Source organism: Penicillium psychrofluorescens (genome assembly GCF_964197705.1).
Source record: "Penicillium psychrofluorescens genome assembly, chromosome: 3".
Lineage (NCBI taxonomy): Eukaryota > Fungi > Ascomycota > Eurotiomycetes > Eurotiales > Aspergillaceae > Penicillium > Penicillium psychrofluorescens.
In genome coordinates, this window is record NC_133441.1 from 702,137 (window position 1) to 726,701 (window position 24,565).

The 24,565-nt window shown below is 53.4% G+C and overlaps 10 protein-coding genes across 10 annotated transcripts; 4 read left to right on the forward strand and 6 right to left on the reverse strand.

The window, feature by feature from the left end:
- Positions 1 to 418: 418 nt before the first annotated feature.
- On the reverse strand, positions 419 to 3,605 carry PFLUO_LOCUS4390 (polar growth protein; the record flags this gene model as incomplete). The annotated part of the gene is made up of 3 exons (XM_073781735.1): positions 419 to 3,204; positions 3,267 to 3,410; positions 3,515 to 3,605. 3 exons carry the CDS (start codon positions 3,603 to 3,605, stop codon positions 419 to 421), a joined length of 3,021 nt encoding a protein of 1,006 aa, XP_073638460.1.
- Positions 3,606 to 5,225: 1,620 nt separating this feature from the next.
- Positions 5,226 to 7,943, forward strand: PFLUO_LOCUS4391 (uncharacterized protein; the record flags this gene model as incomplete). Its single annotated transcript, XM_073781736.1, has 1 exon — positions 5,226 to 7,943. One exon carries the CDS (start codon positions 5,226 to 5,228, stop codon positions 7,941 to 7,943), a length of 2,718 nt encoding a protein of 905 aa, XP_073638461.1.
- Positions 7,944 to 9,974: 2,031 nt separating this feature from the next.
- Positions 9,975 to 11,812, reverse strand: PFLUO_LOCUS4392 (uncharacterized protein; the record flags this gene model as incomplete). Its single annotated transcript, XM_073781737.1, has 4 exons — positions 9,975 to 10,679; positions 10,749 to 10,981; positions 11,056 to 11,658; positions 11,722 to 11,812. The coding sequence occupies 4 exons, from the start codon at positions 11,810 to 11,812 to the stop codon at positions 9,975 to 9,977; spliced, it is 1,632 nt and encodes a 543-aa protein (XP_073638462.1).
- Positions 11,813 to 12,153: 341 nt separating this feature from the next.
- Positions 12,154 to 13,787, reverse strand: PFLUO_LOCUS4393 (nucleolar zinc-finger protein; the record flags this gene model as incomplete). The annotated part of the gene is made up of 4 exons (XM_073781738.1): positions 12,154 to 12,617; positions 12,684 to 12,860; positions 12,911 to 13,613; positions 13,677 to 13,787. 4 exons carry the CDS (start codon positions 13,785 to 13,787, stop codon positions 12,154 to 12,156), a joined length of 1,455 nt encoding a protein of 484 aa, XP_073638463.1.
- A 387-nt stretch (positions 13,788 to 14,174) lies between these two features.
- On the forward strand, positions 14,175 to 16,302 carry PFLUO_LOCUS4394 (FG-nucleoporin nsp1; the record flags this gene model as incomplete). Its single annotated transcript, XM_073781739.1, has 3 exons — positions 14,175 to 15,844; positions 15,899 to 16,022; positions 16,090 to 16,302. 3 exons carry the CDS (start codon positions 14,175 to 14,177, stop codon positions 16,300 to 16,302), a joined length of 2,007 nt encoding a protein of 668 aa, XP_073638464.1.
- Positions 16,303 to 16,845: 543 nt separating this feature from the next.
- On the reverse strand, positions 16,846 to 17,280 carry PFLUO_LOCUS4395 (uncharacterized protein; the record flags this gene model as incomplete). The annotated part of the gene is made up of 1 exon (XM_073781740.1): positions 16,846 to 17,280. One exon carries the CDS (start codon positions 17,278 to 17,280, stop codon positions 16,846 to 16,848), a length of 435 nt encoding a protein of 144 aa, XP_073638465.1.
- Positions 17,281 to 17,454: 174 nt separating this feature from the next.
- PFLUO_LOCUS4396 (uncharacterized protein) lies at positions 17,455 to 18,536 on the forward strand (the record flags this gene model as incomplete). The annotated part of the gene is made up of 3 exons (XM_073781741.1): positions 17,455 to 17,473; positions 17,535 to 17,689; positions 17,766 to 18,536. 3 exons carry the CDS (start codon positions 17,455 to 17,457, stop codon positions 18,534 to 18,536), a joined length of 945 nt encoding a protein of 314 aa, XP_073638466.1.
- Positions 18,537 to 18,918: 382 nt separating this feature from the next.
- Positions 18,919 to 19,479, reverse strand: PFLUO_LOCUS4397 (ATPase inhibitor; the record flags this gene model as incomplete). The annotated part of the gene is made up of 4 exons (XM_073781742.1): positions 18,919 to 18,952; positions 19,015 to 19,080; positions 19,139 to 19,204; positions 19,346 to 19,479. The coding sequence occupies 4 exons, from the start codon at positions 19,477 to 19,479 to the stop codon at positions 18,919 to 18,921; spliced, it is 300 nt and encodes a 99-aa protein (XP_073638467.1).
- A 1,334-nt stretch (positions 19,480 to 20,813) lies between these two features.
- Positions 20,814 to 21,758, forward strand: PFLUO_LOCUS4398 (14-3-3 protein; the record flags this gene model as incomplete). Its single annotated transcript, XM_073781743.1, has 4 exons — positions 20,814 to 20,874; positions 20,926 to 21,474; positions 21,527 to 21,597; positions 21,651 to 21,758. The coding sequence occupies 4 exons, from the start codon at positions 20,814 to 20,816 to the stop codon at positions 21,756 to 21,758; spliced, it is 789 nt and encodes a 262-aa protein (XP_073638468.1).
- Positions 21,759 to 22,843: 1,085 nt separating this feature from the next.
- Positions 22,844 to 23,761, reverse strand: PFLUO_LOCUS4399 (uncharacterized protein; the record flags this gene model as incomplete). The annotated part of the gene is made up of 1 exon (XM_073781745.1): positions 22,844 to 23,761. One exon carries the CDS (start codon positions 23,759 to 23,761, stop codon positions 22,844 to 22,846), a length of 918 nt encoding a protein of 305 aa, XP_073638469.1.
- Positions 23,762 to 24,565: the final 804 nt, after the last annotated feature.

A 24,565-nucleotide genomic window follows, 5' to 3' on the forward strand; every position in this document is an offset into this window, starting at 1 on the left:
AGATTGAGGTGTCGATCTACGATAGCGATAAGTTCTTGATTGTGAACAGTTTACTCAAAACAGTCCCCGTCTCAGCAGAAGTCACTGGAATTATGATTAGAAAAAAATATCTACAGTCTCGCCTAAACTTCGTATATAGAAAAAGACACAAAAAAAAAAAAGACTGACTATGGTAATGGAGACCGTGAGGCAGAGTCTCCAATCAGCAAGCAGCCATACACACACAAGACACTGGCCTTCAGGGACAAAGAACAAATTCCAGCCACAGTGAAGGGACCAGCACATCAGAAAGAAATCTTAGCGAGGGGTATATCACATCAAACGCCGACAGATCGGGGGCGGCATCATCAAACATAAATAGCAAAGCAGAAAGCAGAGATCAGCAAATAGATTAGTGTGTAGAAAGCATCCAAAACAATCAGTGAGATCCAGTCTTCATCAAGTGCTCAGGGAGCAAGCTCGAAGGGCCAGTGTCCCCCAGGCTCCCCAGGGGATTCGACATGGGCCGATCAGCGTCCTTGAGAACGCCTTCTTTTTCGTCCTTGTCGTTGTCGTCGTCCTCGCCATCCTCTTTCGGGTCGATACCAGGGAGAGGCTTGTCCACATCAGGCTTGTCCGCATCAGGCTTGTCGACCTCGTGCCATTTTTCTTCATTATCCTCGTTAACTGACGGGCTTTCATCGTCCAATTTGGTCGGCCCGTCGAGCAGCGCCGGCGGGCGCTGGTTCATTTGCTGCGCCTGTTTCAAGCTGATGGTCTTCTGCTTGTTGGTCGTCTCGACAATCTGGTCCAGATCACGCTCGATCGTGGCCTTCATCAAAGCGGCCATCCACTTCCGGCCCTCCTGGACGTTGTCGACCTGGAAGTAGTGGACTGCAGGCTTGGTGAATTGCACGGTGCGTGAGTTGCCCGTTTTCGGTGGGACCAGCTTGAAGAAGAACGGTTTCTGTCCGTCTTTCTGAAAAAAGGCTGCCGGGGAGACCATCATGCCACTCGGAAACATCTTGCTGGTAGTTTCGGTTGGAGACGTTGGGGCCGGGGCCATGGTCATGGCAGTAGAGCCGGTGAAGGTCGCATGGAGAGTGATGATGGGATCGTTGTCGGCTCGAAGTACCCGGTGAGCGGTGATGTCGATTAGGCCTCTCTCCTCGGTATCGGTGTCGGAATAATAGTACGACAGCCGACGACCGCGCAAGATGAACAGGCGCGGCTTCCAAGTCGTCATCAGATTTGACGACCTCTTCTTCATCCACCCGGAGTAGTCACATCCATCCATCTGCTCCAGCGGCGATTTCTTTTCCAGGCCACTCCTGTACGCGCTTGTGTCCTTCTTGGTCTTGACCGTCCGTGGGCGGATCATGAAGCCGGCGCCCTCAGCGGCCTTGCCAGACCCGTCGGTGCTGTGTCGTTCCGAGCTCTTCGACGTCGCAGATGGAGTCGTGGAGCCGGTCCGAGTTGTTGGCGAAGAGGGATCATAGTCCCGTGGAGAGACTGGGGCAGAGGTGTCGGGGCTCTTACCAACGATGTCCGAGATGGCACGAAGGCCCACGGCGCGTCGGAACTTGGGGCCTGCATTTTTGAAGGATTGCTGTAACTGGGAAGTTGAGGAGCGAGGGGAGCTCTCTGAATCTCCCCGTCCAACCAGAGGCGCAAAGCTGGAGAAGAATCCATGGCTTGATTTGCCATCAGCACCCCGCTCGGAAACGCGAGTGCTGAGACTGCGGAACCGGCTCTTCGAAGGGACGGCGTCATAGGTCTGCGAGGCTGAAGATACGTCCTTGGTTGCGTCCCGTAACGAGTCAAGGCTACCGATGCGGGAATACCGTTTACCCGCACCCTTTACCCGGTAAGAATCCTCGGCATAACTCGACTTCCGCGAGTGGTTAGCACTGCCCGCGACAGATGTACGTTTCTGCAGAACGCGGCGGTTTCGGCGCGGGTCCGCATCAGTCCCTGAAAAGTAGCCTCGATCAAAGTCGTCATAGTGCTCGGGTGCAGAGACAGGTGAGTCAGATTCGGTGGCCAATGGACCCCGGAATCGCTGAATGCCATCCGAAATTGTGCCCATTGAGGTGCCCGGACGAGCTGGCAGTCCCTGGCCGTTGGTATTGAGGGTCCAGGACCGGTCGAGAGATGCTTTGTTCTGGTGGTAGCCGTCACCTCGGTTGGTGGAGTCAATAGAGGAATGACGACGAGCGTGGTTCAACTCCCGGATTGATGCTGCGGAAACCCTCCTGGAAGAGTCATGGCCAAACGTAGGGGTGTGCGCTCCTATAGGAGAGCTGTTGTTGCTGGCCAGCCTCGGGTGCTGAGCTGGCAACGCCCGAGGGGATGGGTATGTTTTGGACTTCTCTGCTAGACTCGGGATCCGAGGAAGAAGAGGCCCTGTATGACCGGCACGAGACAAAGTTCGCTCGTCTTGGTGACCGGAAAAGCTGGAACCTCTGGAGACCACTGTATGGAGTGTCTTGGGGCGCTTGATCTCTTCCTGAAACGCTTTGACTTTGTGCCAGGTCTTTAGCCGCTTGCCCATCACACCAAAGTCGAACTCCTTCATGAAAATGAAATCTTGATCCATATCAAGAAGAACGTCGCCGGTGATCTCCTGTTCCTCGAAAATCTCGCAATGCTTTGGGTCGACGCCGAGGCCCCGCATGTACCTGGAGGCTTCCTTCTGGCTCCATTTGCGTACTTCCGTCTCCGTCGGCTGACTGCTCTCCTCCTCATCAGTCTCGTGTCCATTGATGTAAGAAATTCGGTGACTGAGATGGCTACTATATTCACTGCCAGAATCGTTCATTGGCTTGGTTTCTTGCGTCATCGAGAGGCTGTGGCGAGGAGTATTCATATCGGTTATATGTTCATCGATGACACTCAACGTTTCATTCATGACGGGGCTTTCCTCTCCATTGATGTGTTTATCCATGGAAGTGCGGAAGGCTTGCATGTCGGCCGCCAAATTGGGGCGGGGGGGCAATGGGGACGAGGTCGCTCGCTGGGTTTGTTGCCTTGGAGAAGGCTGCGGAGTTTCCGAGTCAAGCTGGGGCGCCTGCATATCCGAGGCACTCGTGTGTCGCGAGGCTTGAGGGGTTGTCTCGCCACTAGCTGGCGCAAAGGAGGTTGGTAGCGTAGGTGTGTTCATCTGTACCGGCGATTCCGTCTTCTCAGATGCGATTGCCGAGGTGGTGGCACCCATGAGGTAGACTGTAACTCTCGTTAGCTATGGATCTCAAATGCGCATACTCGCTGGCCATAACAACACATACCGGCTGGGAAGAGGCCAATTTTGCCCGTTCTCAGTTGCCTGCCCAGGTACCAGCCGTCGCCATATTCATCGTCCAGCTCCAGTAGTTCGATTTGATCGCCTCTTCTCAATGTGAGTTCATCACCTCCACGCCCTTCGAGAGGATCTAGATTGAAAGTGCGTTAGCGATGCGCAGGCACAGGCACAGGTCCATAAGAGAAACAGAGGGAGCGTTTGCAGGCGCGAGTTGTCGCACACAGTAACACTTACGGGCAACCTCGACACAATCACCGCGCTTGACGCCCTGGGGCGGGATCAGGGCAGACATTTGTTGGGTCTCAGATCTCGCGATCGCAGACATTGGGAGTTGACGTAGGAGAGGGCAACGAAGCTAGGAGTTATGCAGGTCGCAGCGCATGGGGCCCACCAGCCACCAGCCCTTTCGGGGGGTCGGGAGAGATGTGAGCTCACACGCTGGGGGGTGTAAACTCGGTCGTAGACACCTCGGCAATCTCCAGGGGATACCGACGCGCTGAAGGAGAGAAAATAATGATGATGCGACAGGGGAGTTGCCAGGACGAAGGGGGGAGGAATAGGCGTGTGTCGCGCGGGTGGAGGGAGGGTCCGAGAATCTAATAGTGGACTTGAGCTAGTTAAGCCAAGGTTATTCGGGCCGCGGGGTCAGGCACAACTCACGAACACCCCGAATTCGTAGATATGAAGAAGAAGAATGTATGGAATTACTGGCGCGACCGGGTGGCTGACGACCGGATCGTGGGCAGGTCAAGCGCAAGCGTGACAGGGCCGATCTGTCATGCCCTCGAAGCCCAGTTAGATTCCAGGAATGCGATAGGGCGAAAATGAGGCTCGCGGGGGCGGCAGGATCAGGAAGCAGAGTCGACGGTCGGATAGAATACGAATCTGCAAGAGCGGAGATCCAATGATGGGTAGGAGGGTGATGGCGATGGGAATGGTGATGGGAGAGAAAATAATGGGGAAGGGAGAAAAAGGGAGTGAAGAACAACGAAGGGTGAGTGACGTGGGCGGCCGTCAAAGTCTGGTTCCTTTCCACGGTTCTTGGCTGGATTGCAAAGTCGAGAAGTTGCACAACTGGATGAATGCGGCGGGATGAACTGGGAGCCCCTAGGTTCGAGGATTATTTAGTGGAGAGTATATCGGTGCTAAACAACGGACTACGAACTAGCGACGATGTATCTGAACTAACTTGGTTGGAGACTAGCCGATGTATACACCGCATGGCCATAGAGTCTCGCCGCTCGTCTCTTTGTTTGTTCACCCACAACGCCACAGCGCTTTCTATCCTCCCTACAAAACCATCCCTCCCTCCCTCCCTCCCTCGTGCCGCCAAAAATGCCCCAGCATGGCCTGTCCCACTCGCTCGCGCGCTGATCATCACCTGGAGTCATCCAACTCCACCGCAAGCATTTTTCTTGGCGGCGTGCGGAGGACCTGGATGCCGAACTCGTCGCAACCGAACCCGGCCACCCTTCCCTCCAAGCGCCCCGAGCGTTATTCCATTCCAACCCCCACGAGCCAATACCAATCTCAGGCTGCCTCGGCCCAGACAGATCGCGATCATCCGCCTGTCCTGTCAGGTACTACAACAACAAACACGCAGAGTTTAATGTCGCCCGTGACACCCGGCGCGAATTTGCAGCTTCAACAGAACCAGCCATGCCCTCCGACTACGATCTCGATACCCTCAGCCAGCCACTCTCCAGCAACTGCTCTTCCCTCTCCCGTACCGAGTACAATTTCCCACGTCAGTCCCGCTGAGCACAACCATGGTCCTACAAATAGTGCCACGCGGGCCGCTCAAGCCTGTACAGGGCCAGCGCCCACGACACCACCTGCTAATGGAGAACCCTGGTCTCCGCAACCGTCGAGCCAGAATGCCTCGGGGCCTAAGTCCCAGGCCTCTGGGACCATTACGACGCGTCCAGGACAGCAGGGGCACAATATGATGCCTGTACCGCAGCCGACGAACGGCAGTGCTCAACTAGCTCTATCGAAGCAGCTAGCTAAGCAATGGGCATTCTTGCCACCGAGCAAAGACGTCTGGGACCTTTGGATGAAGAATCTGGAGACCATGAGGGTAGGGTTGGAGAGCAGAGGCGAACTGTCGCAGGAGTACGGAGTGCCTCGAATCTCAGTCTTGCGCCAGGCTTGTCAGAAACAGGATCTTTTTTTCATCGTACTTCATCAGTTGTACTGTGTACGGACCGTGGACCCCTATCTGTATGACCGGATTTCCGAGCTCCGGGGGACTGATTGTCAAGAGGGCATGCTCTTGCTCCAGGACCTGTTGGTGGACAACCTCAAGCTTCCGCAGAGGTCGGTCGAGGCGTGGGCTCATTTTCCAGGCCCTGCACGAGATTCGATGCAGCTGGGCGGGTATACTATGATGATTCAGAAGATTGCCTGCGTTTTGACCCGGCTCGTGACAGAATGGCGACCCCTTTATCACTCTTGCTATGAGCGACGGTACCCACCGCTGGTGGAAGAACTCGCACTAATATTCGGGACGACATCGCATGCCTTCCTATCCACTATCTTTGTGTCCTTGTGCCGCCAACTATACGAACCCAACTATCAACAGCAACTAGGATATTTCTTCTTCTCCGATTACTTGGCGCTGGAACGCCGCATTGCCAATAATGAGGCCTTCAATCCGCAAGAGATGAATGTTCCCCTCATCAAGTCATACCTCAAACTTCCTATGTCTTCCAGGGCACCTCACCCAACTAGCTGGACGCCTCGATATGCGCCCACTGGTATCCAAGTTCCGATTGTGCATCAAACTATTCAGGTCCCGAACATGCAGTCTCCGAGTATTATGTCTCCAACTTCTGGCTGTGGTCAACCATCCGTTGCGCGTCCCCAGCTGCCTGCACCAAATTCGCCTAACGGTCTGTCTCACCAAACACCTTACAACGCACAGCCAGTGTCACACGGTCAGCCGTATCACTCGCCATACAACGGATCTCCTCTTCAAGTGCTTCCAAGTCATCCGGCACCATCCCAGCCAGTTCCAACTTATGTCGTCCCTCCGTCCCTCCCGCAGTATGATGGGCCAGGTGATTCCAGGCCCCCGTTGCAAACACAGGCGTCTCAGTCACCCAGAGCTACTCAAATGAACCATGTTATTGAGCAAGGCCGCCCCTCGGCTCCAGTGGAAAGAGTACATGGGTCGGGATCACAACATATTGTGCCTTCACGGCCGACTGTGTTATCTCCACACCATGCGCCCTCCCAACAACCCCCTCTATCCCGGTACCATCCTCTGGCACAAAGCCATGCACCTTCTCAACACCCTGCACCTTCTCCACGCCCTACGCCTTATCGGCAGCTTGTGTCTTCCCAGCAAGCTGCCACTCGACAGCCTGTGTTGTCACAGCAGCAGCATGCTCCTCGGGCCGAACGGAGAACCTCAAGGCAGAAATCTCAGCCGCAACGTGGTACATCTCTACTCCCACCGGCCGGGTACAAACCGCCTCAGACGGCTCATCCAAATCCGTTGCGGTTTGGGCTTCATCAGGCTCACCTTCGCGATCCGGTCAAAAAACTGGTTGAGATTAATTCAAGCGGGGAGCTGGTTGACACGAAATTATTCCAGTATCTTGGGGGGTTTGTCCTCAACCCGACGTTTCTGGAGACTCCAAAAACGTGTCACAAATGGACTTTTCAACTGTCGGATGCTCAATGCAGGAGATTCCCGCGCACAGTGAGTCAAGGAGAAGGAAAGCGGCCACTGCGAACCTTTCAAGGTGGGTGTTGGACGTTCCGACTGCGGTCTATCAAGTTACCCGCCTCCCAAAAATCGACAGTCGAGCAAGTGTGGGCCACTACGAATACAACCTGGCCTAGCGTCTTCTATATCTTTGTCAATGATCAGGAGCTTTTCGCACGTCGAAAGCTTCACAATGGCAAGGACCTTCCTCTGGACATCACGGACTATCTTACTGAAGGAGTCAACAAAATCACCTTGAATTTGCTTCTCGACAAGAACGAGTGCAAGACTCAGCAGTACGTGTTCGCGGTGGAAGTGATGGAAGTGACTGGATTTATGCCGTTGCGGAGTCGAGTGCAGTCCCTCCCGGCGGCTGAGTCGCGTGCCCTTATCCAAAAACGTCTGTCTCCCACCACGGACGACGAGGAAATCACAGTCATCACCGACAGTTTGACCGTCAGCCTGATCGACCCTTTCTCAGCACGCATCGTCGATGTCCCCGCTCGTTCCCGGCAATGTGACCACTTGGACTGCTTTGATCTAGAGACCTTCCTCAGCACGCGGAAATCGGTCTCAGACTCGCTTCCAATGAACGACAACTGGTTTTGCCCTATCTGCAAAGCAGATGCGCGCCCGCAGTTTCTGTTCATCGATTGCTTCTTTGCCGAGGTGCTGCAAGAAATAACTCGCCAGAACCGACAAGAGGACGCACAGGCCATCGAGATCAAAATTGACGGGTCGTGGAGTTTGAAAGATGCCAGCGATGAGAAGAGTCATGATAACTCGGGAAACCATTTCCAACGTCCAACATTAAAACGCAAAGCCGACAGCTCGCCTTATGCGGATGATCCTCGCTCTGGCTCCCACGTGTCTTTGAAGCACGAAGAAAGTCCCACCACGTCTGCTCTCGTCGTCCACAATGAGCCTGTTGTCATTGAGATAGACTAGGGCTGGCACCTCGTTCTACTCCATTTTTGTTTTAAAGATACCCCCTTTTTCACTTGTCTTTGTACATTCGTTTAATTGCAAGGTTTTCCGTCACAAATGTCTCTTTCTTTCCTTGGACTGAGTGATTTTAGACTGTCTTCATATAAATATCTACAATTCCCCGATATATATATTGCCTTCTTCTCTATCCTCCACCCATCCATCTATATCTTCCCTTTTAAGGTTTTCTCTATCCTACATCAAAGCAAACTATCCCTCAACCTCTCCACCCCCACTCTCACGACATCCGCCTCCAACGCAAAAGTAATCACAATCAACCCTTGATTCTCTCCTAGAAACCGCGCAAACGCAGTCTGACTGAAAACAGCCACACGATACTCCTTGGCTCTGGCAACAACATCCTGCGTCGTCTCCCCATCCCTCAGATTCACAATGACATTCACCCAGAGTCCCGCCGTTGCCGGCAAGATCTCGACTCTGCCGTCTAGCGCGGAAGAAGATAATGTCTCGACGCAGATTTTGTACGATTGGGCTAGTTGCCTCCGCGTGGAGGAAATGAGATTTGGCAGTAAGGGATAGTTGAGCAGATATGAAGTGAAGTGTGCTGTTAGCGAGGATATCTGCCAGAGTGTCGCGTAGGAGACGCCGGATATGACGAGTGGGTTGTATGACACTGCACAGCCCTATGTGGTTCGTTATCTCCGCGTTAGTGTGCATGGCACTTTTCCCTCAAGGGAATGAAAAGGGTTTATGTATATACTTACCGAGCGAACACCACAAGCCCCAAAATCCTTAGTCGTGCTCCATACCACATGCACGAGATTCGGATCAATACTCCCACTGCCACTCCCACCATCACCATCACCACCTTTTACCAGCTCAAGAGCAGACACGAATGCATCCGCCTCATCAAAAACAGTATTCGCAAACACTTCATCAGAGACATAATGCAATCCGTACTTCTGACAAAACTCCAGCATCCCTTGCAGCACATCGCGCGGCCAGCATCTCATAAACGGGTTGTTCGGATTCGATGTGAGTAGCGCCTTGATGCGGCTGGGGTCTGGGGCGGAGGTGTATGCTTCTTCGAGAGCGGGGATTATGGCTTTCGATAAGCTGGCTGTGGGCCATGTTGATGATGGGGAGGGGGAGTCTATGTAGGCGGGTATGAGGGCTACGTTGGCGTGGATGCTGGCCCAGGGTTGGTAGCCCCCTGCTTGGTTGTTAGATAGTTCTTTTTTGGATTGGATTAGAAATATATAGTTGCATTGTAGGTATGGTAGGTTTGATGGTTCTGTTATGAGAAATGGAGGGAGACGTACACCAAGCTGGAGCAGGACAGAGAACACTATCTCCCGCATCACAGATCGTGAAGAGAAGGGCATCCAACGCCGGCCCCGATCCAGCAGTAGGCACAATGTTCTCTAGAGTAACTGGGATAGTAGGATGGAAGTACGTAGCGACATACTTCGCGAGCGCCTCTCGCAATACGGGATCAGTGCTGAATCCATTGGGGTTCGCAAAGGTCTGGTGTTCGACAGAACATGAGCAATGTGAGCTGACTGGAGAGAAACGGAACAGGCAGGGTTGTGTGTTTACCGGTGCTGTGATGCTCTTCTGCATCGCCTCTTGACATATCCCCACCATCTCGGTCTTCATGAGTGTGTTCTCACCATCGCCGAGATTGATGTATCCTTCGGTGGGCTGGCCTTTGTCTTTTCTGGATGCCACCGCAGAGGCCATAGGGGCGAATGCTTGCACTATTTTGCCCATTCGCGTGGAGACTGTGCCGGGGTTTGCCATGATGTTATATTTACGTGGTATCCTAGTTGATCACAGTGAAAGGAGACGAGATCTTACAAGATAAACGGAGAAGACGGGTGGTCTTATAAGCATCTCCTTTTGGCCCCCAAAGTATGTGCCCTAAAGTATGTGGGTGAGGGGTGTCTGAGGATATATATCTGCCTGGGGATGTACGTGAGATATGGAGTATAGGTATTATATTCGTAGGCATCTAGGTCATTCGTATAACTACTTCCGCACGCGCCGAACGTGACTGACAAGGTTCTCAATGACGCCCTCAAAGGCCTCCTTTTCACCAACCAGGCCATCCCTGCGCTTCAGCCAGAACTCAAGCACAGCGCTGGCCCGCTGCGTGAGCTGCTCCAGCTCGCTGATATGCAGCTTCAGCTCTGGATCAGTCAGACCGCCCAGCGCAGCATCGGTAGTAGCGCACAAGCGGCCCACAGCCGACAGATCCAAATCTGGCGGGGGAGTAGGTGCACGGCGGCGGGATTGTTTCTGCCGAGCACCGGCACCGGCTTGTCCCGTGGACGTCCTCGGGCTGTCGGTGTCGGTTGGGGACGTCTCTCCTTCTTTGCGAGCGCGGCTGCGGGATCGCCCCTCTAGATCAATGGATGGGAGAACGAGCTTTTTCTGTTTGGAAGCGGGGAGGATCTCGTCTAGGTCGACGGGAACGCCTAGTGAGACTAAGAAGAGTCGGCGGATGCGGGATTTGACCCAGTTCTGTGGCTGGAGAGGCGGGGGCGCGACGAGTTGCGACCATAGTGAGAGGGACCGTTCGGTGCTGAAGATGGCGGCGGAGTCGGAGATTGATTCAACTGGTGGCAAAGAGCTGAGGTCTTGGGAGGCGGGGAAGAGGCTGTCGAGAGTGCTGGTCAGAGAATCGAGGAGTTCGGAGGTGGACTTGAAGTCGGTGAGCTCGGTGAGAGGAGGCTGATATGGTCGAAAAAGCAGGGTTAGCAATTGTGCCAGAGTTGACTTTTAAGTATGGCTGCCACTTACGACTGAAGGGGGCGTGCGAGGTGCTTGGGGGGTTATGTTGCCCTCCGCCACGCTGGGCTCTTGGAAACCGTCGTCAAAGTCCCCAAAATCATCATCTCCCATGTCATCCTGCTCCTCTACGAAGTCATCAAAATCATCGGCGGCTCCATCGTCTCCAACCGCGTTGCCCCTCACGGAAGACTTGCGTCGTCCGCGACTCGGCAGTGTGGTACCAGTTGATAGGGGTGCTGAATCTGATTTGGTTGATTGAGTCAATCGCCGCCGCTCTGCGATTTGGCGTGGTCGTCACCGGTGGCTGTGGGCTTACCTAGGACGTCCGGGACTGTTTCTACCGTATCCGGCTGTGCATCGCTGGGGGCTCTTTGGTGGTGAGCCTGCGGTTGTGATGGGGCCTCTTCCTCGGTGGGCATAGTGTCCACTCGTGACAAATGTGTTTCGGGAATCGGAGGACTTGCGGTATCATCATGACTTGGCGATGTTGGGGATTGATGGCTGCCAGGTTCGGAGGTCGTTGTCACAAGATCTGGCACAGCATCCGCGCGACGCTTCACATATCCCTCAGTGCCGGGTACTTCCCCGTAGCTTGGCTCGTCTGGGTCAACCTTTTCGACCATGGTTTGCGGAATAGGCGAATCCCCCGCGGTCAAGGGCCTGTCGTGCGACCCCGCCGGTGATCGATTTCGGCTGGATAAGCCTTCCGGAACGACTTCAAGCTCGTCCGGAACTGCATCCTGTCCCCGTTTCTCGTATGCCTCCGTTCCCGGGACTTCGCCGTGTTGGGCACCGTCGTCGACCCGTTCTACTCGAGTTCGCGGGACAGGGGAAGCGAGGGTGGATTGTGGGCGTGATTTAGTGACGTTGCCTTCGCTGGCATCTGAGAAGTGGTCCTCGTCGCTGCTCGAGTCTTGTCCTAGATAAGTCAATTCTTTGTTTCTGCCATTTCAAAAAAAACCCAACAGCGGGGGCGCAGTACCATTGTTGTCCTCCGCCCCGGGGTCCTCCATCCCAGTGCCTTTGCGAGGGGTTTCCAGATGCGCGGGCGAAGGGGATGGCCCGTCCGACATGGTGGCGAGTTCAGACTGGAATCATGAAGTCGGGGAGGGTATAGAGGTATAACGCAAAAAAAACCGGATGGCAGGTAGTGTGTAGCGTGAAGTAAGTTAGTGAGGAAGGTCGACGAGAGCCCAGAACCGGGTGTTTAGGTTCGTGGATGCCTGATGGGTCGGGCCTGACACTGGCGGCCTGAACCATGTATGATTAGCTAATAGATTCTGGGGGCACGGAGTAGGTACGCTGACTTCCCTATTGAATTAGTAGTCTATACACATCGCTAAAATGAAGTAAGGTATCTCATGTCTCATGTAGATCTAACAGATCGTCGCTTAGTTATGGAAATGGTCTATAATCATCGACTCATAGAAGCATCCAGCAAGTCATCCATGGCGGATGATGCCTTTTGCTTGTCCTCATCATCGTTCTCGTCGCCTTGCGCCTTCTGGACCTCCTGTGCATCTTCCTCGTACCCTTCTGTCTTCATATCCTTCCACCCAAGGTCATCCTCCTCCTCCTTGGTGCGAGTATACTCCTCAACCGCGAGCTGCGGATCGGGCGCGGGTGCGCAGAGGTCCTGCACGTAGCTATTTGCCAGCGGATCCACTAGGGTGATCACAAACTTGTGTTCACCTTTGATAGCCTTCTCGAGCCGCGCAAAGAAGCGATCCCATTTCTCTTTTTCGGACGCGGGCATGCTATCGCCACCACGATGAGTAGTATCCTCAATATCAAAGATTGTAGAGGACAGTTGATCACGGATTTCAGATAGAATACCTTCCATGGTGGTAAATCGCGAGCCCAGTGTGCCACATTGCACTACAATGACGAGGAATAATTTAGTTAATGCGAAAAAAGTAATTGAGAAGAAAAGGGCAGTCATACCTTCGAGGTCGAGCTCCTCACAGTACATGGAGCAGGTGTCAGACTTGAGGACGTCCCGGCTCAAGTCCACCGTGTTTTCAACGGACAAGGTAATCCGCTTGCCCTTTTCTGGAATTTCACCACCGGTTTTGACTTCGTTGCTCTTGTATCCACAGTGGGTGCAGACAGTAGCCCATACTAGAAGATGTAAGTATCGAGAATTGGATCCAAAGATTCGTGAATCTTACCAAAAACCTCTTTGAAATGCGGGATCGAGATCTTTTGCATGTTCACCTCGCATTGCTTAGCACAACCTGGACAATGTGCCGGCAAAGTGTAGACTCCATCGACGATGTCCAAGTCTTCCGGATCTCCAAATCCGCTGGCCGTCATATTCTTGTGTCGCGCAGCCTCGGAATCGGAAGTAATGCCAAGTCCTTCATTTTGCTCTTGGGTACGGGGGTACTCGCTTCTCTTGTATTTATTCCCCCTGTCGGTGGTATTGGGAGCGATCCAAGAGTTACCAGTAGGATCATCGAGAGAGATGGTGAAGGGGAACCCAGTGCCATCTAGGATAGCCTTTAATCTCTGGATAAGAGGCTCTAGGGCATCATGAAGTTCGGGGGCTTGGGCTTTGCGGAGGGGCTGTTCACTCGATAGTGACTCGTGAATCCGCTGGACCACACCCTCCACGTTTGTGAGTTGGCCCTCGCCCTTGGGCATCTCAATGCCTAGAGACTCAAGCTTGAAGATGGAGACATCACTGCGGATGACCTGGCGCTGCAGGTCGCCCCCATTCTCAACCTCTAGGGTGTATTTGCTTCCAAGTTCCTGGATCTGACCCGCAGATTTGACGGAATTATCCTTGAAGGAACAGTGAGGGCATTCAAAGGACTCGAGGATGATATCGCGGAAGAACGGCACACGGAGGAGAAGCAGACGAGTGGTTCCCTACGTCGCGTGGGGTTAGCATATACTACTACCATTGAGATTACTGCGTTAGAGGGAGCATACATTCTCGTGGCAGTTCATACAGAGGCTCTCGACCTGCATGAGACCGGTGTCATCATCACGCTCCACCAGGTCTCCAACAGGTTGGAATTGCGACTCCGGATCGGTCGACATTGTAGAGAAGAGCCAGTTGGGCGCAAGTCATTTCGTGCAACCAAAAATCCCCGCTGACCGCCCACGTTCTGCCCGTTCTACCAGGGCGGGACAGCTCTGATAGGTCTCAGAGCTGTCGTGAGCCTTAGGCATCAACGGACTCACCTCGCGCTCTGATTATTGTTGCTTCCTCTCCTTCTTCGACGCTTGCTTCACCTTCCAGTCCCTTCGCTCTCTCAATCCCCTTTCTTTGCGCCTGTGTCCTTCATCTTGGATCTCGTGATCCTCAGCGCAGGATCTTTGCCCCTGCTTTCGGTCGCTGTCGGCTTCTTCGCCTCGTGTTCCTTTTTTCCTGCGCGACTTACCAGGATCAAGCTTGCCGCAACTTGACCGCGCCAACCCACCACCATGGCGTTCTCCTTCGGCACACCGTCCAGCGGAGCCCCCAGCGGTAACATGTTCGGCACGGCAGGCAATGCTTTCGGGTCAAATCAGAACAACTCGAACGCTGGCTCCACTGGCGGTAGTCTGTTTGGAAATGTAGGAGCTTCATCTACCAGCGGCACGACATCACCTTCGCTATTTGGAACCAGCTCTGCGGGTGGCGGCCAGATGTTTGGCAACGCTAATACTGCTCCTACTACCACTGGTGGAAGCGCGGCCGGAAACACTGGCTTTAGCTTCGGCAGCCAGGGCCAAAGTGGCACTCAGTCTGGCTCTATGTTTGGTGGCTCGCAGACTCCCAACCAGACAACCGGATCAACTACGCCTGGTCAGACTGCCACCAGCGGCTCACTATTTGGGGGCGCTGGGAAATCGGGACAGAGTTTGTTCGGCAACACGGCAGCCACGCCGGGTCCGGCAGCAGGTTCTTTGTTCGGCAACACCTCGACCACCCCAGCTGGCCCTCCCCCAGGGAATAAGCCGCCGAACATGTTTGGTGCCGCCTCCAATTCGACTCCTTCCACCGCTGCGCCGTCTTCTACAACCCCGACCACTGCGCAGCCGGGGCAATCTGGTGGAATGTTCGGATCAGGCGCCACGGCCAACACATCGAAGCCATTGTTTGGAGCAGCTCAACCATCTGCGCAGAGCGGAGGGTTGTTTGGCACAGCAGGTCAAGCTAAGCCGGCAGAGTCGACCACTCCAACGTCCACTGCAGAGGGCGCTTCGAAGCCGCTCTTTGGCCAGGCCCCAAGTCCCGCCACTGGCGGTGCGCCAGCTTCGCAGCCTCAGTCGCTCTTCAAGATGCCTTCTGCTGGCGGTGATTCCGCAACCAAGCCTACCTTCCCTTCCCTTGGCGGCACTCCTGCTGCTACCACCACCACTACCACCCAGCCGTCTGCAGGAACTCCTACATCGACCGCTACTCCTCAGAAGTCTCTATTCCCGTCTATTGGTGGCGCCGCGTCGACAGCTGCACCGTCATCTTCATCCACACCAGCAGCCGCACCTTCTGGTGGACTTTTCTCAGGTCTGGGTGGTGCCAAGTCAACCCCTGCAACTACCCCGGGGACCGCGGCCTCTGCTCCTGCTACCACATCTGCCGCACCAGCTGCCGCTACACCCAGCATGTTCGGACAACCCCCCGCTTCTGCGACGTCTACACAGCCTGCGACCGCTGCCAGCACTGCTGCGACAACGGCAGCTACCCCTGCCATGCCTACTGCCACCGCTGGACCCGCTGGTGCAAGCTCCAATCTGGGCGCATCTACGGCGGGTCCTGCTCCTCCTGCCCAGTCACGCCTGAAGAACAAGACCATGGACGAGATTGTCACCCGCTGGGCGACTGACCTGACAAAGTACCAGAAAGACTTCCGGGAGCAGGCGGAGAAGGTCGCTGAATGGGATCGCATGCTTGTGGAGAATGGCACCAAGGTACAGAAGCTGTATGGCAGCACCGTGGATGCGGAGCGAGCTACACAGGAAGTCGAGCGTCAGTTAGCATCGGTGGAGGGTCAGCAAGAGGAGCTGAGCTCGTGGCTGGACCGGTACGAGCGAGATGTCGACGAGATGGTGTCCAAGCAGGTCGGACCTGGCGAGTCTCTCCAGGGACCGGATCAGGAGCGTGAGAGAACGTACGTATTTCTTCATGGATGTCAGACTGTTGTTATTGTACTGACACCCATCAGCTATAAATTGGCCGAGAAGTTGTCAGAGCGCCTGGATGAGATGGGCAAGGATCTCACCAGCATGATCGAGGAGGTGAATGGCGCCTCGGCCACGCTGAGCAAAACCAACCGGGCAGATGAACCGGTATGTATCATCTTGTGATCTCTATTTAACCTCGACAAACCGCGTGCTAACTCTTCTTCGCCCATAGATCTCACAGATTGTCCGCATCCTCAACTCGCACCTGTCCCAGCTTCAGGTCATTGACCAGGGCACCTCAGAGCTGCAATCCAAGGTCGCCGTCGCCCAGAAAGCAGGGCAGTCAATCTCGTCCCGGCTTGGGTACGGGTATGGTGGTAGCCCCGGGATGGGTAACGGCAACGCTGCCGATGATTTCTACCGCTCGTACATGGGCCGCCGGTAGATGGAATGGCGGTGTTCGACGGACGTCCAATGAAACTACCTTCGAAGATCATTGACCTGGATGGAGGAACTGGTTTATGTATGGCTGCTACTTTCTTGCCTGGTTTGCAATATTCCTTGGGTGCTCGTGGTTCTTTGTTTATTTGGATGCAAAGGGTGTAACCTGTGACAAGGCCATGAAAGTTGCTGTAAATCTTTTGTTTAGGGTTATGGCTGGGTTTGTGGTTAGACAGGTTAGTTAATACGCAAATGCGACGGCTAGGGAAACTGGTTGTCAATGATTCTCAATGCTCTGATTTTATCTTCTTCCATTTCGTATCAGTGAGGAATACTGTCTGGAAACTCCTACTCTTCCAGTCTTTTCTACTACTCTTTGTCGCTATTCATATTGACCGGCATCTACAGTAGGAGGATAAAAACCGGAACTGATGACAACCAAGGTAGACATCACTAATACTTGCAAGATCCACTACTCCAAAGCATATTTAAGGAAAGAGACTAGTACTGCCGAAATATAAAAGAACAAACTACTTACAGACTAAACCTATTTCTGTTTCTGCTCCTCCTCCATATCGCGCAAGACTTTCTCCGCTATCCGAAAGCCCTCCAAACCCGCCGGCATGCCAACATAAACAGCAACTTGGAGCAAAGTCTCTCGAATCTCCAGCTCAGTAGCACCATTACTGATAGCCCCGCGAACATGAACAGCAAGCTCGGGTCCCCGATTCAAGGCGCACAACATGCCGATGTTGAGCAGTGATCGCTGCTTACGCTCGAGGCCAGGGCGGGACCAGATCATGCCCCAACCGACTTCGGTGACGAGATCTTGTATTGGCTGGGAGAATGATGAGGCGTTTGCGAGGGACTTGTCGACGTAGGCTTTGCCGGCTACCTCGTATCGGATCTTGAGACCTTCCTCGAAGAGGCGTTTGTGGGCCTCTTCGTTGGAGATAGTGGATTGTGATTGCTGGTTGGACATCGTTGTTATCTGAGAGACTTGTGGAAAGGGGATTGAAGGATCCGGAACAGTTCAATAAAGTGTCAAATTCTTGAACTGTTTGCCATTAGGCCCTCGATCTCTCGGAGAGTAACGCCCCGCACTCCCACCTGGTGAACCCCCACTAGTAATAATCCCTGCGGAGAGCATGCCGGCATGTTCCCTGGCAACCGAGGTAAGACGATCCGAATTTCCTCACCTCTGGAAAATGTCTACATACAGTCTTGGGTTCATAGGGTTGGGGGTCATGGGATATCCTATGGTCCTCAACCTGGTGAAGAAGGTGAATCTGATCGATAAGCTTCATGTCTACGATATTTCGAATCAAGATTTGGCCAAATTGGAAGCAGAAGCCCCGGAAAAAGTGGACGTGTGCGCCAGCGCGCTTGAAGTGACAGAAAAAAGTGTACGATTCCAAATATCTCACAACATCAAATTGATTGCAAGCTTCTAATTTACATGTATAGGATATCATACTCACGATGGTTCCCGAAGGGTCCCATGTTCGGGCAGTGTATCTTAACAAAGAACATGGCATCCTGGCCGCGGATAGCATTGATGGCAAATTGCTGATCGATTGCTCCACCATCGACACTTCCACATCGCTTGCTGTTGCAGATGCCGTCAGTGGAAAATCCAAAAGCGCTGCTATGTACGACGCCCCCGTTTCCGGAGGGTCACTTGGTGCCGCAGCCGGGACTTTGACCTTCATGGTAGGATGCACAGAGAGTGACCCCAACTTCCCCACTATCAAGAAATTGCTCGGGACAATGGGCAAGTCCATCTTTCCTTGTGGGGGGTTCTCTCTCGGTCTCACAGCCAAGCTATGCAACAACTACTGCTCGGGCTTAGTTGCGATTGCCACCGCCGAGGCCATGGACATTGGAATCAAATCCGGTATGGATCCGAGAGTCCTGGCCTCGATCTTCTCCACCAGCACTGCTCAGAGCACCATCAATGATAAATGGAATCCTGTGCCGGGTATTTGTCCCGATGCGCCATCGAGCAAGGATTATCAGGGAGGATTCAAAGTGCAGCTCATGAAGAAGGATTTCCAGCTGGCTGTGGATACGGCTTCAAGGGTTGGGTCGAATGTGCGTTTAGCATCCTCTGGCCTGGAAGTTTATCAGGGGGCCAGTGAGGATGAGAACTGTCGTGATAGGGACTCTCGTGTGGTTTTCCGTTACCTCGGGGGAGACGAAGATTGGCTGAATAGATTTAGTCCGAGCAAGCCTTGATGCCATTTCACCCGATTTTATGACCTCGGAATTGATCGGCGTGTTGCCACGGAGAAGTGGTCACGTCAGTGCATAACGGACTGATACTCAGTGGAGGGATTTGGAGAGAAGAGAGGAGCAGCGTAGAGAGAAAGTACGATGCAAGAAACGAACATAGATGGCTGTTTTGATCACATGCTTTACTGGGAAGATAGTTGAGCTGCTTTTTGTATCTCTGTGATTGCCTCGACTGTGATTAGAGTATCTTGCACAACGGATAGCAAATCAAACGATCTGTCTATGCTATGGAAGAGAAATGTCTTATTTAGTCATGACCAGGAGACTGCCAGACGGAGTGGAGATATGGTATACAGGAGGGTAGGGATTCCAAAGCTGAAGCAGTCTAGGACTTGTCCTGCTCCTTGCTGAGTTTGTCACTGAGGAAACGGGAGTCAGCATTGATTCAACTTGAGCACACCATGAGGATCATGCAACATACATGTGGCCCTCCAACTCGTCGAGGTGTTTGCGCTGGTCCGCGATGGTTTTCTTGAGGTTTCGCAGCCTAGCAAAATCGCCATTAGTTTGAGGGAGAGGCGAAGGAGTCTCCGAGGGCAACTTACTTCTCTACTTCCTTCTCACGAATGTACACAGCCTCCTGGGCAGCCTCACGCTTGGTGAACTGGTCACTGGAAGAACAGACAGAAGTCAGCACCGTCGTCTGGTCATATGATGTCATGTCGCTGCCTCTGGGCAGGCAGGCACCGACAGTGCGCCATTACCGCAGCGCGGATGTAATTGGAGGATAGGATGCAAGGGATGGTACGTACCCAGAAGCTACGCCGCCAGACCGGGGAGCACCGGTGTCGCCCTCGCCCATCCGGGGGACGGCAACGGAGAAGGAGCGGCGAGCCACTGCGCGGTTGGCAGTGACCAGGGGTCGGGCAATAGCTTGACGGAACATGTTGGAGTCGAGAGAGGGGGGTAATGGGTGTAGGTGACTAGTTGGGGGAAGAAGACAAGCTGGAGGCTGACAGGTCCGAGAGACGCTGGAAATGACGACACGGCGCCAAGGAGTGGTCAGGTGATCGTGGTGGTTATGTAAGCAGTTGTCGTCAGGTGAGCCGAAATTTCTGTTTCTGGTTCAAGCGATAAGTGAACGTGCTCTCATTCGACTTGCTGGTTAACTAGGGGTGCTGCTCAATTAGAGTGCCTCGCTTCGAAGTCGCCCTGCGTTGGGCAGAGGAAATAGGATTCGCCAGGACAACCCAATCAGGTAGTGGGGTCGGGGTGTTTCGCAGAGATTGGAGACCAAACTTGGCGATTTTAGGCTAGTCGGAGCATTATGATTAGTGAACGAGTTATTCGCATAGTAGGTATTTCTGATGGAGGGTGAGCATGATGACGCGGGCCCACCGAACCACACAGAAGACAGTCCGGCTGGAGACATCTTGCTCAGGACGACAGAGGCATGAAGAATGAGATGACCAGAAGAAATAATAATAATCGAATGTGAATACAGAGACTAAAAGGCAATAGTTACTTCTAGTTTACAATAACTGATCGTTAGTTAGCAGTCGTGAACACTGGCTGTAGTTGGCAAAATCCCAACACTGGTTCTCTCCGCCTTGTGTGTTTTCCCCCCTCCTTCTCCTCTCCCTCACACTTCTCCCTTCATCCCCCATCGCTTCCATCGCTCCAATCTCATCTCGATCTTCTCTCTCGCTTTATCTCCAACCAACGTGAGTCTTCTCGTCAATTTGCCCCTTGTTCCCTCGCTCTGCCACACAACCCCTCCCCCCTCTCCCATCCCCCAGACGGCCAAATCCCACAACATCCACCGGCCATGCAAGATGGGGGCGGTCGATAATTCTTCGTCACGACCTCGCATCCCCGTCTCATCTCTTTCCATGCAATGGCATTCCAAACCCCCGTGGTGGATGGGACGTGGTCCTCATTGTCTGCATGTTTACCCGCTGGGTCGTTGCCGCGACCGCCTCCCAGTCGGACACCACACCCCATCGATCCAGGAGGCGAGCAATGATCTCTTGGTCGTCAGATTTCCCTTGCACGTGGTGTCGTCGAGGACAAATCCTGCGTGATATGATAGCTGGACATACCTGGCTCCCATTTCCCTATTCACCCGGGTTCTTCAATGCCTACCCCTCCCGGTCGCCTCTTGCACTGCCCCTGCACCGCATTCTGAGTGGCATGATTGCCTGACATCACCACCTACCGAACTATCTCTCTCGACAGACTTACTGACAGTTTTTATTTATTCAGAAACCACCTTTCACAATGGGTCAAGAAGATGCTGTTTACCTCGCCAAGCTGGCCGAGCAGGCCGAGCGCTACGAAGGTTCGCACTTTCTCTCCTCAATGTTTGGCTGTTGCTGATGCAGGAAACCAGAGATGGTCGAGAACATGAAGGTTGTTGCCTCCGCGGACGTCGAGCTCACCGTTGAGGAGCGGAATCTCCTGTCCGTCGCCTACAAGAACGTCATCGGTGCCCGCCGTGCGTCGTGGAGAATCGTCACCTCGATTGAGCAGAAGGAGGAGTCCAAAGGCAACGAGTCCCAGGTCACTCTGATCAAGGAGTACCGTCAAAAGATCGAGGCCGAGCTGGCCAAGATCTGCGACGACATCCTCGAGGTTCTGGACGACCACCTGATCAAGTCGGCCCAGAGCGGCGAGTCCAAGGTCTTCTACCACAAGATGAAGGGTGACTACCACCGCTACCTGGCCGAGTTCGCCATTGGCGACCGCCGCAAGGGCGCTGCCGATGCCTCCCTGGAGGCCTACAAGGCTGCCACCGAGATCGCCCAGACCGATCTTGCCCCGACTCACCCCATTCGCCTTGGTCTGGCCCTGAACTTCTCGGTGTTCTACTACGAAATCCTCAACTCGCCCGACCAGGCCTGCCATCTGGCCAAGCTTGCGTTTGACGACGCTATTGCTGGTAAGTGCCTTTTCCCTGTGTAAAGAAAGAAAGACGCTCACGTTCGACGCAGAGCTCGACACCCTGAGCGAGGAGAGCTACAAGGACTCGACCCTCATCATGCAGCTCCTTCGGGACAACCTGGTAAGTCACTCGGTTTGCTTCCGAATCAACCACTGGCTAACTCATATATCTAGACCCTCTGGACCTCGTCCGAGGCCGAGCCCGCCCCCGAGAGCGCCGGCGCTTCCACCGAGAAGAAGGAGGAGGCCCCGGCCGCGGAGGGTGAGAAGCCCGCCGAGTAAAGAGAGAACCCCAAAAAGACTAGGTGTTGATGGACTCGCGTCCTTGGAACGGGTGGGACAACCGAAAGAGAACGAGAGAAGGCGCACACATTGTGTCAGGTCTTCCCAGTACAAGGGACGAGAGGGGAGACGAAGGGGAACAAGGATGAAAAGACCGATGGGAAGCATTAATCTAAATTTTCGTTTTACCTTGCCAAAGACGTGGGAGACCTTAAATTCCACGGCCGAAAGCTAGAGGGATCCGTCCATTTGTTTTGATGTCTTCTTTTGGTGGTGGTTCCTTTTTTCTTTTCTGTTTTTTTTTTTTTTACCTCGACCTCCTTTGGGATCCCGGTTTTTCTCATCGTGTGTGTTTTTTCCCCTTCTTCTTGAGGGACCATCTTATCCCGTCCCTTGTTGTCCTCTTTATTATTCGCTATTTTCTTTTTCTTTTCTTTTCTCTTTCTTGTTATTTTGCCTACTTGCCTCTACTACTACCCAAAGAGTTCCCCATGCGCGCACTCTCCAAACCAAACCCACTACTACACACATACACACGCGGACAACAGAAGTTTCTTGATCAACCCATTTAAATCAGTGCCTTGCCTTATCAGGTCTACTATTTACATGGAGGAAGGAGGGTACCTATTCTCGATCTCTTCCGCCAACCTTGGCTGTCTATCTTCTGTCCCCTCTCCTTTTTCTCGTTTCTTTGCGTCTTCCGTATTCCCTGTGCCTTGTGGCGTTGGAGTCTCGCTAGATGCTAGATGTTAGTGGTTTTGGGGTTAAGATCATCTGCTCCGTCGCTATACTTGGGCTATCCTGGCTTTCCTTGTAGTAGCAGGGCCGTTGCAGTCAGTATATGGTAGGCGTCGAATACTAGACACGAGTATGGCTTGCTGCCGCAGTAAGTAAGCTCTTGAGGCCCATTTTTGAACTGAGCGGAGGCACGGGCTTTGGTACTAGTTCCTTGGGCTCTCCGAAGTAGGTAGGGTAAGTAGGCATCTACCAACCCAGGTATGTCTAAAAGCCGTCAAGTATCCTGTTAGAAGAACACAAGCAATCTTCCCCTGAATTGCAACACTGACAAACTGCGAATTGTCTATTTACAGGTAGGTTTCCTCAACCCGCACCTTCTCCCTCTCCAGAAACTGAGCAAACGTTCCCAACTCAATTTCCCAGCACTTCACTTGCTCGGGCCTAACGAGCTGCGGCATATCACGCATGGCCATCTGGGCTCCGAGCAGGGGGTTTCGTGGGATCTGCTCCTTGAGTTCCTTCTCCGACAAGAAGTTTGCCTTCAAATCTTTCCCAGTTGCTGCAGATAGGTCACGCATCACCTCCTCCACTCGCATCATCTCCGACATGATCTCAATCTCCTTGCGGTCAAATTTGACAGGATCCTTAGCAGCCGCCGCTGCAAGTTTCCCGATATCGTTGGGATCCACCATGTGGATGACTGTCTCGCGGGACAAAGCCGTGGTGAAGGTTCCGGTTTCGACCAGCCCTTGGTACATTCGGACGAGGGGGTTGAGGTAATTGGACATGAAATTGCCCGGGCGTGCAATGGTCCACTGTTTGAACCCTGCCTGCCGAACTTGCTTTTCGATGGCTTCTTTAGACAAGAGAATCTTGCCCACGAGCCCGTTGGGGTCGCAGTGTGGAATACGCTCGATGTTGGTCGCGCCCAGGACGCTGCTGTAAATGACATGTTCGACGCCGCTTTCTTTGGCGACGGAAAGAACTCGCTGGGCTTGTTCGGGCTCCACAGTAAGATTTGTGTGGTTGGGCTGTAGGTTGAGGAAAAGAGTTGTGCAGCCGGTCATGCTCTTTTTCAAGGATTCTTCGTTGTCAAAATCGCCTTCTGTGAGAGCAACACCCTGGGACTGTATCTTTTGGGCGATTTCGGATTTGATGTTTCTGGTGATGGCATGGATTTCAGTTCCATGTCCAACTAGATTGTCGATAAGAGCACCTCCTTGGGTGCCGGTTGCACCGCAGACGAAGACTTTCAGAGGGGACATGTTGGAAGCAAGATATGATGGATAGGGAAGACTGGATTGATGAACTCGATGGACATTCCATCGCCTTAAATGTCTTTCTGTGGATCTATTTCACAGTGGAATTCCTATTCTTGCTTTCTGAGTCTTTTCCCACGACACTATAGAACGTGGAGCTCCGCCCGATTTGGAATACTCTGACTGGACAACCCGAATTGATCTTCGATACTAGCGGGCGGAATTCCACCCACTAGTCCGGAATAGGAACATAGGCGTCCACCGCGTAGCGGCGTTCACGCTCTCACGCTCAGGGGACTTCTTTTGTCGTCTCCTGCCACAGAAACTATGGATGATCAAGTCGCTTCATCACGACGGAAGTCATGCGAGGCTTGCAAAACAGCCAAGAGACGGTGCGATCTCACCTTCCCGTTCTGCTCTCGGTGCGTCAGCAAAAGTTTGTCCTGTGTCTACCCTGGCAGGCAACCTTCAGCTTATCCCGATTTTGCGGAAGAAGATCCTGTAAACGCAATATGGCAGCAAAACTCCATGGCCGTAAGCTTTTTCAGCAGCACGGAAGTATATCCGGTACGAAATCCGGTGACAGCTCGTCAATCAAGCCTCGCAAACATAGATGATGGGCAATGGCAATATCCCCACCATATGCCTGAGAATCAATGGCTAGCCGCGTTGGAGAAAGCGGCGTCTCCGTTCAGCTATGATCTGTTAGCACCGCGAGCGAGACTACCAAAACCTCTCTCTGAGGTTATTGCATCTCGCTTTCAATTTGCCATCGATGTTCTGAAAGATACACCCAGAATGACGGTTATT